The sequence below is a fragment of the Sander lucioperca genome, chromosome 22, assembly GCF_008315115.2.
Source record: "Sander lucioperca isolate FBNREF2018 chromosome 22, SLUC_FBN_1.2, whole genome shotgun sequence".
Classification (NCBI taxonomy): Eukaryota; Metazoa; Chordata; class Actinopteri; order Perciformes; family Percidae; genus Sander; species Sander lucioperca.
In genome coordinates, this window is record NC_050194.1 from 13,244,300 (window position 1) to 13,257,644 (window position 13,345).

The following is a 13,345-nucleotide window of genomic DNA, read 5'->3' on the forward strand; positions in this document are numbered from 1 at the left end:
GCGATAAAGAACAGGTTTGCCCACTGCCTCAACAACAAGAAGAAGAAGAGCGTGCTTCTATGGTTATTTTTCCATGGTACGGTTTATCATTTATCCTGTAACCTTTTGTTGGAACTTTTCTGCCCGAGTTACACGTGTATTTATTTAAACGTACTGCTGCAGTAACGGTAAACGCATGGCCTTCGCTCTGCCGGTGTGGCTCGCGGTCCAGGAAGAGCTCCTCGGACACGAAGAAGCGGACTGTACGGCTCCGAGCTGTTTCGACGAGTTCGACGATGAAGCTTTGTTCAAGATGTTTCACCTCACCAGACCCTGCATCGCTTTCATCACAGACACTGTCCGCGTCCGCATGAAGAGCGTCGCTCTGAAGAAACCCGCACTGTCCGTGGATGCGACGGTCATGGTGGCGCTGAACTATTACGCACATGGAGTTTTCTCCGCCGACATCGCACAGAGATTCGGGCAGAGCCAGACGGAATGCCTCGTGATCATTTCCGATGTCTCCAGGATCATCGCGGGGATGTGTGAGACGTTCATCTCATTCCCCCAAATCCGGGAAGCCAGAGCCAATGTCGCCCTCAGGATAGAGAAGTTATGCGGGATCCCTAAGGTGCTGGGCGTCCTGGCTCCTGCTCACTTCAAGATCCGAGCTTCGCCATACGAGAAGGACTCTTTCAGGTCTTTTGTCAACACCTTCGGTTACACATCTGTGGTGAGCCAGATCATATGCGACTCCGACGGAAACATACTGAGTGTTGAAAAATGTTGTGTGGGCAGCACTATTGAGCAAGAAATGTGGGAGTCGTCGTTCAAAGGAAGGGAAATGGAGGAGGACCTGCACGGACCCTATTGGCTTATTGGTAAGAAACACAAAAAATGGGAAAACAAGACTGCTGACATCCTGTTTAAATGCTATAATTGGTATTCTGCCCTCTGACACTTTAAAGACAATATTTCATTACTTCATTTCACGGTATAATTAGCACACACACACCTGTACGCCTTGTCAATTCACACAGAAAAATCAAGTACATTAAACAGGTATTTTTGCTTTGTATCTTATGACGTTATGCCACCAACAACTATTTATTTTTAAAGTATAATACTCAATTTTGACTTAAAAAAAATCTAAAATCAAGGTCCACTTACTAGCTTCTTCCAGAGCTGATACATTGCCACTAGCATTTTGTAACAATTCATGCAATGCAGTCATCAGAATCACTTCTATATGTTAATTTGAACATAAACAATCCTTTTAGTTTTAAACACGACTGTCTTAAGCACACAACTTCTGTTTTAATCATGCAATTTCTTTAGAGCAGGTTTACAGTTTCTCAGCTTTGTGTAATGAATTCCTTGCAGACTGGACACTGCAAGGCTGGTTTGTACCCTCCACAATACATACTACATGCTTAGTTTTTATTAATCCCATTCTCTCCTGTCTTCCTCCAAAGGTGGGAAAGGCTACCACTTAAGCAAACATGTCTTGACTCCCGTGTCAGAACCTGCTAATGACACTGAGATCCGCTTCAATGACGCCCACATGAGGATCCACAACGTCATGCGGACAACGCTCGGCTCCATGAAGAGGCGTTTCAGGTGCCTGATGCAACTTGGTTTTGCACAGGAAGGCTCTTTGGACAAGAAGTCCAACATTATCAAGACGTGCAGTGTCCTGCACAACATTGCTAAGAAGTTCTCAGTCCCTCCCCCGCCTGTAGCTGGTAAAATTGAGCCCCTGCATCCAGGCAAGCAGCGTGCAGTGCCAGACGAGATCAACCCAGAGGCCATAAAAGCCAGACAGGAACTCATCAATAGTATCTTCTCTATTGCCCCCATTAGCAAGGACCCACCTAGTATAGGCATCACCGAAGAGGATGTGTAAGCAGAGTTGGTGTGATAACTGCGCTAGGAAGCAACAGATAGTCAATGTACATTATGGGCAAATGTTGGACCTAAAACCCATCTTATTATACACGATTTTAGATGTTTGTTGCTTTTCTGTCAGTTTGACACTCATTTGTAAATGTGGCAGCATACTGGATTTTTCATCTCATTTGCACTCTTTATAAAAACACATTCAGGTATTTTTGTTTATAAAAAATATTTTATTTCTTAAATAGAAAATTATTTTTTTCTACCTACATTTCTTATTGTTAATAAATGTAATTTGAAAACATTTTTCAGTCATCTGGAGTGTTTCCCTCACATAATAATAATAATAATAATAATAATATAATAATGATGATGATGATGATAATAATAATTTTACACTTTATAGATGAAAGGAACAGAAATTTACAAGTTAAAATAAGAAGAGTGCTATGCATGTACAGTAAATATATATAAGAAATGTTTTTCATATTTACGGTTTATATAACAAAATACCACATGTAGAATTTAGAATGTTTTTCATTTAGTGCATAAAAGACTGACTTCAGTGCTAGCAATCTTGTTTAGTTTAGGCATTTGTTTGACGAAGTTCTCGGAGTGCAGTGGCATTGGCGTATATCATGTCTGCATTCTCATATATGTGCTCTTCAGTCTTCTCATTTGGCTGCAGACAGTCCATGATGCATTGGTGCAGAAAAACATACTGGGACTGAAAACAAATTTGCTGGTCATTTGAAAAGCAGAACTTTGTGTGTAGAGTATTTATGTTCACGCAATATTCTGGCTGACACTTCCTCGTATGTTTACAAACCTCAGTTTCCTAATAATAGGCTAAGCTTTTGTGTTTGGACTTATAATTCAGCGTCACAAAAAATGTACATATACAATGAATAATGTGCATATAACACACACCTTAGTGCAGTGAGACCTACATTAATGTGAAATTAGTATTTCTTTTATAAATATTGTGTAAAAGATTTGACTTGTAAAAGTTTAAATGGGATGATAGAAAAGACAATTTCAGACCCATGTTTAATAAGGATGGAAACTACATGGAAATCTAAGCAAAGCGTACATAATGCTATAGTATCAGTGCTTGTACTGTATCACAACCTGTGTCTAAAAATCAAGTGACCCAACCATAAACGGGTACCTAACTAAGGAAGTGGTAGATCAGTTTTACCTCTGTTTGCACCATGTATGGTCGGCTCAGTCTCATCTTGTGCACAAAGCCATGGATGCCCACTGCTCTTTCTTTCTCTAGCTGCTGAAGCAGCACATCCAGGGCAATGAGAGTGCCTGTCCTCCCCACTCCAGCACTAAAAGCGAGACATAGCAAAAGGAGAGCAGTTAGTGTCCAGGTATGATGTTCATCATCAGGTAGTCCTGATGGTTTCAAAGTCGATTTTTACGTTACATTTTTCTCCCTCCTGAGTATTTTCTTACTCACAAAGCCAGTGAAAGTTATAAAAGCTGGCATTTCATTTAAAATGAATGTGCATATAATAGCAGTAAGCTATTCAGTTGACCACACTTCAGGGCACGTCTTTGACCACACACTCCAGACTTACAACAAGCACTCATTCTGTACCTGCAGTGAACCACAGTTGGTGCTCCATCCCCTTCTCTCTCTATGTGCTGTCTCACCAGTCCTCTGAACTGGATCAGGACTTCTGTGCCCTGTGGGACTCCATGGTCAGGCCAGGCAGTGAAGTGAAAATGTTTCACTGTGCGCTCCGCTGAGTTCATCTGTAAAGACGATTAGAGGAATTCAAATACAGTAGGTCTATGTCTTGAACCAATATAGTAGACAAAGTCGTCGAGGATTATCCTCTTTAAAAATGTGTACCAATTCAAACAAGCTTCTCTTATGATATGTGACATTGAGATTTGTGAATACCCAACCTATTTAGTTAAACCATCAACATTTTAGAGATGTTTCGTACATGTTTCACTCTAAATTCCCTCAGTGTCCAGTCGGGCTCCTGCTGCTCAGATCTGATGGTGACCGACAGCTCTCCGTAAGGGCAAGGCTTACTGTCTGCAGGCCAGTATCGTTCACACTTAGTCTAGGAAAAAGGAAAAAAGAAAATAGGTTATTGAAGTTGTTTTAATGTAGTTGTAGCAATAAGTGTCAATGAACATCAGCCCGAGATCTTTATCAGTTCTTTGTGGGGACCGAAAAACCCACAAAAAAGAATTGGGTGCACAATAGGACACGTAAACTGTCACCATTTGACGACACTAACTATAAGAGCAAATGATTCACAATGACTTACCAATTTAAGTTTGCACATCCCCATAAAATCTGATAATAAAACATTCTCAAATCTTCCTGATGATGACTCACCCGTCCTCCCTCAGTGCAGTTGGTTACCATGACGATGCCTTTCACCTTTTGTTCCCAGATCATCCTCCAGAATTCATTGACTGTGGAGGGCAGAGGACCCTGACTGGCAATGTACTCGCTTTTGCTGTTGTAGCCCTGAGAAGCAATTGTCAGAGTTAGCATTTGCACTTATCTAGATTGTAGAAGTCCTACATTGCTTAGAATGAAATAAAACACCATTTTGTCCTCATGAAATCACAGAAAGTCAGCACACATGGTTGGATTTCAAATTTATGTTCATGTGCAGATGTTTTAGCAACCATTTACTATTAAATTTACTACTACTACTACAATTTACTACTACTACAAATGTGGCAACTTCACAAGCTAATGAATGAAGCTTATCAAATCTGCCCTTTGACTGTTATCAAGTAATACCTACTGGCATGTAACTGGCATTAATGTAGTCAGAGGTATTATTGAGATTGGATGTAGTTAGCTTCACCCGACACCAGTCATCTAGGATTAGAAAACAGAAGATGGTGTAACTGCCAAGCACCACAACAAAGTAGACATTGGTTAAGATGAGTCAGTAGATCTGGACTATTTCGTGAGTCTCTATTGCTCGTGATAGCGTGTCAGAGGACAGGCTTACATGGCTGGACATTGTTGAAACGATTCTTCGGTTTGTTCTCAGGTAGAATAGCTGCCTTTTTTGTTTGCTCTGTGCCAACAGGAACGAGGCTCTGAATGGAAGTTGGCAGATGACACGGCATGTGATTGAGACAAAGGTCAATAGAAAGCAAATAAAAAAAACACCACGACAGTAAACATGCACAGTTGTATGGTCATATACAAAAAAATAAGAAGATAGAAGAGGAAGAACAAAATATAATTGGATTATTCAATGCACCTCATATTCCTGGCTGAAACCTCTGTTCTCGTCCGCACATAATTGGTAGAAGTGGTCTGGAAACTTTGCCACAGAAATAGCTCTGGAAATCAAAACGTAGAATTAATGTCACATTTTAACAATATGTAAGACAATGGACATACATGAACATTGAAGTTAATCGTATACACAGTATATTTTCACGTATGGTTAACCTACTAAATTTCTGTAATTAAGACCCAATTTTCTTTTTTCACTACATTGTAGATCGACAGTGGTATGGTGATTATGAAGAGATGAAGAAACGTATACTTGCTTGCACTTTTTATTGGATTGTCTGGAACCACCAATGAATGGCTTTTTTCTGCTGTGGAAAAGACAAAAAGAGGGTTTGAGTCCAATTGAGTACATACAGGGAAATAATCTAACTACAGTCACTGAGGCAGCACCAACCTGATGATATCTGGTCTTTTCAAAAAAATGAAGACAGCCAGACAGACCAGGACACCAAAAAGCAGCACAGCAAATACAGACCCTGCAATGACTCCTGCGGGGAGTAAAAACAGGATCAAATGCTTTGTAACATACCAACATACAGTAGATACAGTAGACACCAAAACCAACAAGCAAGTCATATTAATGATGCCAAAGTGCACAATAATGAGGAAAATGTGAGAATATATTGTTAAAATGTTACATCACACTGAAATGGTATTCATATAGAGTAAAACAGTCACTTTGACTCACCTCTCGGATCAGTAAGACACGAAAAAACAAATGGGTCAGAACTCCTTACGGTCCCAGACAGTGAAGCTAAAGACACCTCATATTTTCTGGCCGGTAGGACTCCAGATATTATGAGATGCTGTTCCATATTTTCAGACACTATGTGAGTTTTTCCAGTCACGTTCACTTCCACTGAAGTCCACACACCATCCGGTTTATTCCAGACAACGGAGACAGAATAGCCCGCTGCCCAGTACTCACAGTGAGCACTTAAATATGGAGGAACTGAGTAAAACAAGTGGAAATATGTCTTTAAAATACAATCAGAAACAATACAGAAACTTATCTTAAAAAACTGTAATGATAATTAGTCGCTTAAGTCACATTCTGCCAATCATTACAGCTTTACCAGAGTAAGGATTTGCTGCTATTCTTTGTTTTATTTGTTGGGCACATTAAATATTTTTAGGGATTTTGAGTAGTGGTCGGGTCAAAAAAGCAATTTGAAGACGATGCTGTCGATTCTGGGTTGGGTACTTTTGGTAATTTTCTTTTAACCTTTTATAGCCAAATTAATCAATCAATTATATGAAGGAAACAATCAATAAATGAATTGATATTAGGTATATTGTTACAAGGTATATTGTTGCACAGTGCTCTAAAGCTTTTCTTTCAGATTTTTTATTTGGTTTCAAGCACCCACAAAAAAACTAAATTAATTAAATGGAGGTACAGGACACCTAGCCTGGCACCTCGGCTACAAGGGCATAGTTAATGAGCATCATTACTGAATGCCAGAGTGACTCGCTGAGCAAATTCAAATTGTGCTCTCGTGAGAACCCTGGATTTCCAGGGTACAGGACACCTTCAATCCGCGTTTCATTCGTTCATTCGTTCATTCGTTTTTCAGGATAAAAGCAAAAGCAAAAAATGATTTGTTTTCTCAATACTTGTTTCCAAAACTAAAATGAAAAAAACAAATAACAACTCGTTTTTCCAATTTCTGTTTTGGTGCTCAAATGAAAAATGGAAAACAACGGATAACGAGCATATCATCAAATTTTTAAATTTTCAACTGATGCAAATTGCATGACCCGGAAGTGATCTCTACGGTGGCCGACTGGGGCAAACGCCCTGCAACTTAAGAAAACACACGCAAATAGACAAAACACAAGCAAATTAAGAAAACAACTTCATTAATTTGACAACACATGCGCAGCATTCAGCAAACGCACTGCAAATACCACAACACAACCAAATAGATAAACGCACTGCAAATAAAAAACGATGCAAAAAGAAAAGCACGCAAACCCCGAAAAAAGAAGCGATGCAAAAAGAAAAACAACTTCATTAATTTGACATCACATGCGCAGCATTCAGCAAACGCACTGCAAATATCACAACACAACCAAATACATAAACGCGCTGCAAAGACACACAACACAACCAAATACATAAACGCGCTTATATAAATATGTTGGAGAGTTTCTGTGTGTTCCACTGTGTTTACTGATTTATTTTCATTAAAATGTTACTTCTTTTTTAATAGTTTAATAGCGGACCCTCTGTTCCTACACGTATTGATAGCGTCCTAGTAGAGGTCACTTCCGGGTCATGCAATTTGCGTCAGTTGAAAATATTAAAATTGGATGAAAAGCTCTTTATCAGTTTTTTCCATTTTTCACATCGGAAATTGGAAAAACAAGTTGTTATTCATTTTTTCATTTTGGTTTTGGAATCGAGTATTGAGAAAACAAGTCATTTTTTTGCTTTTTGTTTTTATTTTGAAAACAAATGAATGAATGATACACAGATTACCTTCCAATACTATTATGGTTAAAATGTTTTGAAATATTTATTCTTAAAATACAGATTAAGAAAGATTGTGTTAGTAAAGATATAGAATTGACAGATGACAGATTTGTACTTACAGATTGTCAGCTTGTGGCTACACTGCAGAAAGAATGTTGAATCTCTTTCGTACACAAGAGACACTTCATAGGTCGCACCAGGGTAAAGGCCGGTAAATGACACATTTTCACCTTCAGGACTGACATGAGTTTGCGAGTGATAGGTGGCTGTTGCATTCGAGAACAAGCCTTTAATCAGTCCTTTGATTGATGAGTTAGTAACACGCCAGGCTACATCGGTACAGTTTATGGCTGAAATAAATGAGAAAATAATTGCAGACAGAAAAGCTTTGATTTGTCAAAGTTAGCAAATAATCCAACCAAAAAATAATACTTTTCCAAAATGAGGACTTTGTAAATTTAAATATAGAATAACATGTTATTATTCATATTGAAAGATATCCATTGACAACACTTTTTTGAGTTTGTCAGAAAGAAGTCGTGTATACCTGTTACTGTAAAGCCTTTGTAAGCAGTGCTGTTGAGATCAGAGAACACCGTGATCACGCTGAATCGATACTCTGTTCCAGGCTTAAGAGACGTGATTGGATAGGACACAACATTAATGGTTGTATTTGGGCGAACTTGGTAATTTTCCTCATTAATTTGGATAAAGTAGCCCCAGTCTTTTTTCACTTTTGTCCACATCAGGGTTATGCTGTTCACAGAGCGTTCAGTCACATTGACCAAAGCCACCTTTGAGGGAACTGAAAACACATACACAAAAATACTGAGTGAATGTCAAAAACATACACTCACATGAGGATGAGGTGAGTAATAGCCTATGTATTACATAATGAAATTGTGACTATTTGTTACTTACTATAATATATACTATTTACTATAAGTTGTTTTTTTTTTAAGTACAGTCAAATACAGCATTTTTTGTATGATTTGCATATCATCAGCAAAATACCTGGTATCAGGAGTGTACTCAAAGGTCACCTACCAGTCACAGCGTTAAATAAGAATCCAGTGCTGTTGAGTTTCTCAAAGCAAGTCATAAGAGTGAAATTATATTTTGTCCCAGCATTAAGCAAAGAGACCACATGCTTAACTGATGTGTTGTCCTTCAGCTCAATGGAACTTCTTTTGTTACCATATTGTAGGAAGTATGTTGAGATGTTGTTAACCTTGTCCCACATCAGAGTTATACTGCTCTCATTTTGAGTCTGTACTTTATCATATTAGTGTCCTAAGTTATATTATGCTCAACTCATTAATAGGAAGGTGTGTGAAGAATTATATTTACAAGTAAAAATAAATATAGCAATTTGACTTTAATTTGCATACCACAAGCAAAATGCCTGATTCTTAATATAAGATAAGATATAAGATCACCTACCAGTGACAGCTTCAAATGTGTATCCAGTGCTGCTGATTCCCTCAAACGCAGTGATGAGAGTGAAGTTATATTTTCTTCCAGGACTCAGGGAGGTAACCACATGTTCAACTGATGACCCTTCCACTGCGTTGCTAGAGTCCTTCTTATCATATTGTAGGAAGTATGTTGAGATGTTGTTAACCTTGTCCCACGTCAGAGATATACTGCTCTCATTTTGAGTCAACACAGTCACATTATTCACATTTCTAGGAGCTGGAAGAAGATCAGAGAATACACAGTTGTTTCATTAAAGACCAAACTGTGAGTTACTGATTTAAAAATAAATTACAGCCTGCTTTAAAAAATAAAACTTTAAAACACTTTAAATGAGATATTGTTACAGAGCTATGAAGAATTATATTTATGCTTTCAATTCCAGTATTTTTTTTCAAGCAGAGTCTAAAATATGAAGTGAGCAAAACACATCTGTCACAGACAAACCTAAAATTATATTATATTTTACAGAGCTCTGTCCTGACTCCTGATATAAGGCTACATGAGAGGAAAATTCACTAACCAGTAAATGCAGTGATGTTTACTCCACTGCTTCTGACAGTTTCAAACACAGTGAAGAGAGTGAAGATGTATTTCGTTGTATTTGTGAGATCTGAAATTATTTGTGTCACTGAATTTCCCTCTGATGTTGGGACATTTATCTCTTTTTCATTGAACTTAAGGATATAATTGGGAAAGCCATCCACTTTTGTCCACTGCAGAGTTATGCTGATCTCATTTTGTCCAGCTGATGTGAAATTTTCTGCATTAAGGGGAGCTAGAATGTAAAGAGACATTAATATTTGTGAATATACTGTACTTTATCATATTAGTGTCCTAAGTTATATTATGCTCAACTCATTAATAGGAAGGTGTGTGAAGAATTATATTTACAAGTAAAAATAAATATAGCAATTTGACTTTAATTTGCATATCACAACCAAAATGCCTGATTCTTAATATAAGACATAAGATCACCTACCAGTGACAGCTTCAAATGTGTATCCAGTGCTGCTGATTCCCTCAAACGCAGTGATGAGAGTGAAGTTATATTTTCTTCCAGGACTCAGGGAGGTAACCACATGTTCAACTGATGACCCTTCCACTGCGTTGCTAGAGTCCTCCTTCTTATCATATTGTAGGAAGTATGTTGAGATGTTGTTAACCTTGTCCCACGTCAGAGATATACTGCTCTCATTTTGAGTCAACACAGTCACATTATTCACATTTCTAGGAGCTGGAAGAAGATCAGAGAATACACAGTTGTTTCATTAAAGACCAAACTGTGAGTTACTGATTTAAAAATAAATTACAGCCTGCTTTAAAAAATAAAACTTTAAAACACTTTAAATGAGATATTGTTACAGAGCTATGAAGAATTATATTTATGCTTTCAATTCCAGTATTTTTTTTCAACCAGAGTCTAAAATATGAAGTGAGCAAAACACATCTGTCACAGACAAACCTAAAATTATATTATATTTTACAGAGCTCTGTCCTGACTCCTGTTATAAGGCTACATGAGAGGAAAATTCACTAACCAGTAAATGCAGTGATGTTTACTCCACTGCTTCTGACAGTTTCAAACACAGTGAAGAGAGTGAAGATGTATTTCGTTGTATTTGTGAGATCTGAAATTATTTGTGTCACTGAATTTCCCTCTGATGTTGGGACATTTATCTCTTTTTCATTGAACTTAAGGATATAGTTGGGAAAGCCATCCACTTTTGTCCACTGCAGAGTTATGCTGATCTCATTTTGTCCAGCTGATGTGAAATTTTCTGCATTAAGGGGAGCTAGAATGTAAAGAGACATTAATATTTGTGAATATACTGTACTTTATCATATTAGTGTCCTAAGTTATATTATGCTCAACTCATTAATAGGAAGGTGTGTGAAGAATTATATTTACAAGTAAAAATAAATATAGCAATTTGACTTTAATTTGCATATCACAACCAAAATGCCTGATTCTTAATATAAGACATAAGATCACCTACCAGTGACAGCTTCAAATGTGTATCCAGTGCTGCTGATTCCCTCAAACGCAGTGATGAGAGTGAAGTTATATTTTCTTCCAGGACTCAGGGAGGTAACCACATGTTCAACTGATGACCCTTCCACTGCGTTGCTAGATTCCTCCTTCTTATCATATTGTAGGAAGTATGTTGAGATGTTGTTAACCTTGTCCCACGTCAGAGTTATACTGCTCTCATTTTGTCTCAACACAGTCACATTCTTAACCATTTCAGGAGCTGAAAAGACAAAAAGTTTCATTAGAGAAAAAAAAGTTCAGTGCCAGGCATTTACCACAATAAAGGGTTTTGTGTAGTCTTTAATTTAATAGTTTCAATTAACTCATCATTTTATCAGCAACAGTAAAGAAATGTTAAGTTAGCAACAGCCATCTGTTAATAGTAAACTTTAAATGAGATATTGTTACAGAGCTCTGTCCTGGCTCTTGTTGTAGGCATATATATGAGGTAAAACATCTTACCAGTGGCTGCAGAGTATATTACTCCGCTGCTTCTGACAGTTTCAAACACAGTGAAGAGAGTGAAGTTGTATTTAGTCCCACTTGTGAGCTCCGAGATTGTTTGATCCACGTTTTCTAACCCCGGTGATGCAGAGATATTTATCACTGTTCTATTGTACTCAAGTGTATAATTGAGGATGTCCTTCACTTTTTTCCACTGCAGAGTTATGCTGGTCTCATTTTGTCCAGCTGATGTGAAATTTTCTGCATTAAGGGGCACTAGAATGTAAAGAGACATTAATATTTGTGAATAAACTGTACTTTATCCTATTAGTGTCCTAAGTTATATTATGCTCAATTCATTAATAGGAAGGTGTGTGAAGAATTATATTTACAAGTAAAAATAAATATTGCAATTTGACTTTAATTTGCATATCATAAGCAAAATGCCTGATTCTTAATATAAGATATAAGATCACCTACCAGTGACAGCTTCAAATGTGTATCCAGTGCTGTTGATTCCCTCAAACGCAGTGATGAGAGTGAACTTATATTTTCTTCCAGGACTCAGGGAGGTAACCACATGTTCAACTGATGACCCTTTCACTGCGTTGATAGAGTCCTCCTTCTTATCATATTGTAGGAAGTATGTTGAGATGTTGTTAACCTTGTCCCACATCAGAGTTATACTGCTCTCATTTTGTCTCAACACAGTCACATTCTTAACCATTTCAGGAGCTGAAAAGGCAAAAAGTTTAATTAGAGAAAAAAAAGTTCAGTGCCAGGCATTTACCACAATAAAGGGTTTTGTGTAGTCTTTAATTTAATAGTTTCAATTAACTCCATCATTTTATCAGCAACGGTAAAAAAATGTTAAGTTAGTTAGTTAGTAGTATACTTTATATTATGTTATCTCAACACAGTCACATTCTTAACCTTTTCAGGAGCTGAAAAGACAAAGAGTTGACAGTTTCATTAGAGAAAAGGTTTAGTGAGAGACACACCATTAAACATCATAATTGCACTATAATATGAGGAAATACAGTCATGTCACCAACTCAAACTTACGTGATTTCGTTGTTGAACGGGTTGTTAATGGAGTGGTTAACTGTGTTGTTGTTTTTGCTTGTGTTGCACTTGTCCCTGTTGTTGTTGTTGTTGTTGTTTTTGCTTGTGTTGTACTTGTCCCTGTTGTTGTTGTTGTTGTTGTTTTTGCTTGTGTTGCACTTGTCCCTGTTGTTGTTGTTTTTGCTTGTGTTGCACTTGTCCTTGTTGTTGTTGTTATGTTGGAGGAGTCAGTGACACCCTAAAACCAGAATAGGAATTGTTGGAACACAGAGAGACCCCCAAAAATGTAATGTCATATTGTACAAAATTGCCATAAGAGTTATTTTGACTATGGAATCACAGTTAAGAAAACTCTTACGCAATCTGTGAATATCCCAAAGCAATGTAATTTCTGCTATTATATTGTATCTGACATACTGTGAACCGCACTGTGACAAGGAGGTTAAAAAAAGACAACACTACTGTTAAGCGGTGTTCTACTGTACTTTTTAGTCAACAATCTCTCCTCATAGGTACAAAGAACTTACATCACTTACATACAACTTGAGACAAATATACGATATTGATATGCAGCAAACTTGAGGAAACATCTGAGACCTTCAAATGCAAATTATGGCCCGGAAATTGTTGTAGTATTTGGAACATCTACCTCTAAATCTCAAGTTCTTAACCA

The 13,345-nt window shown here is 37.5% G+C and overlaps 2 protein-coding genes across 2 annotated transcripts; one reads left to right on the forward strand and one right to left on the reverse strand.

Moving 5' to 3' along the window:
* Positions 1 to 113: 113 nt before the first annotated feature.
* On the forward strand, positions 114 to 2,181 carry si:dkey-197c15.6 (putative nuclease HARBI1). The gene is made up of 2 exons (XM_031314829.2): positions 114 to 860; positions 1,455 to 2,181. Exons 1-2 carry the CDS (start codon positions 176 to 178, stop codon positions 1,883 to 1,885), a joined length of 1,116 nt encoding a protein of 371 aa, XP_031170689.1. The 5' UTR covers positions 114 to 175; the 3' UTR covers positions 1,886 to 2,181.
* A 64-nt stretch (positions 2,182 to 2,245) lies between these two features.
* Positions 2,246 to 12,760, reverse strand: LOC116061010 (receptor-type tyrosine-protein phosphatase H). Its single transcript, XM_031314826.1, has 21 exons — positions 12,673 to 12,760; positions 12,088 to 12,342; positions 11,626 to 11,883; positions 11,129 to 11,383; positions 10,670 to 10,924; positions 10,111 to 10,365; positions 9,652 to 9,906; positions 9,096 to 9,347; positions 8,200 to 8,457; positions 7,772 to 8,002; positions 5,862 to 6,125; positions 5,568 to 5,661; positions 5,431 to 5,481; positions 5,136 to 5,217; positions 4,878 to 4,968; positions 4,665 to 4,741; positions 4,244 to 4,378; positions 3,840 to 3,962; positions 3,485 to 3,642; positions 3,077 to 3,212; positions 2,246 to 2,602 (listed from the first exon to the last, which is right to left on the reverse strand). Exons 2-21 carry the CDS (start codon positions 12,332 to 12,334, stop codon positions 2,462 to 2,464), a joined length of 3,618 nt encoding a protein of 1,205 aa, XP_031170686.1. The 5' UTR covers positions 12,335 to 12,342; positions 12,673 to 12,760; the 3' UTR covers positions 2,246 to 2,461.
* Between the last annotated feature and the right edge of the window lie 585 nt (positions 12,761 to 13,345).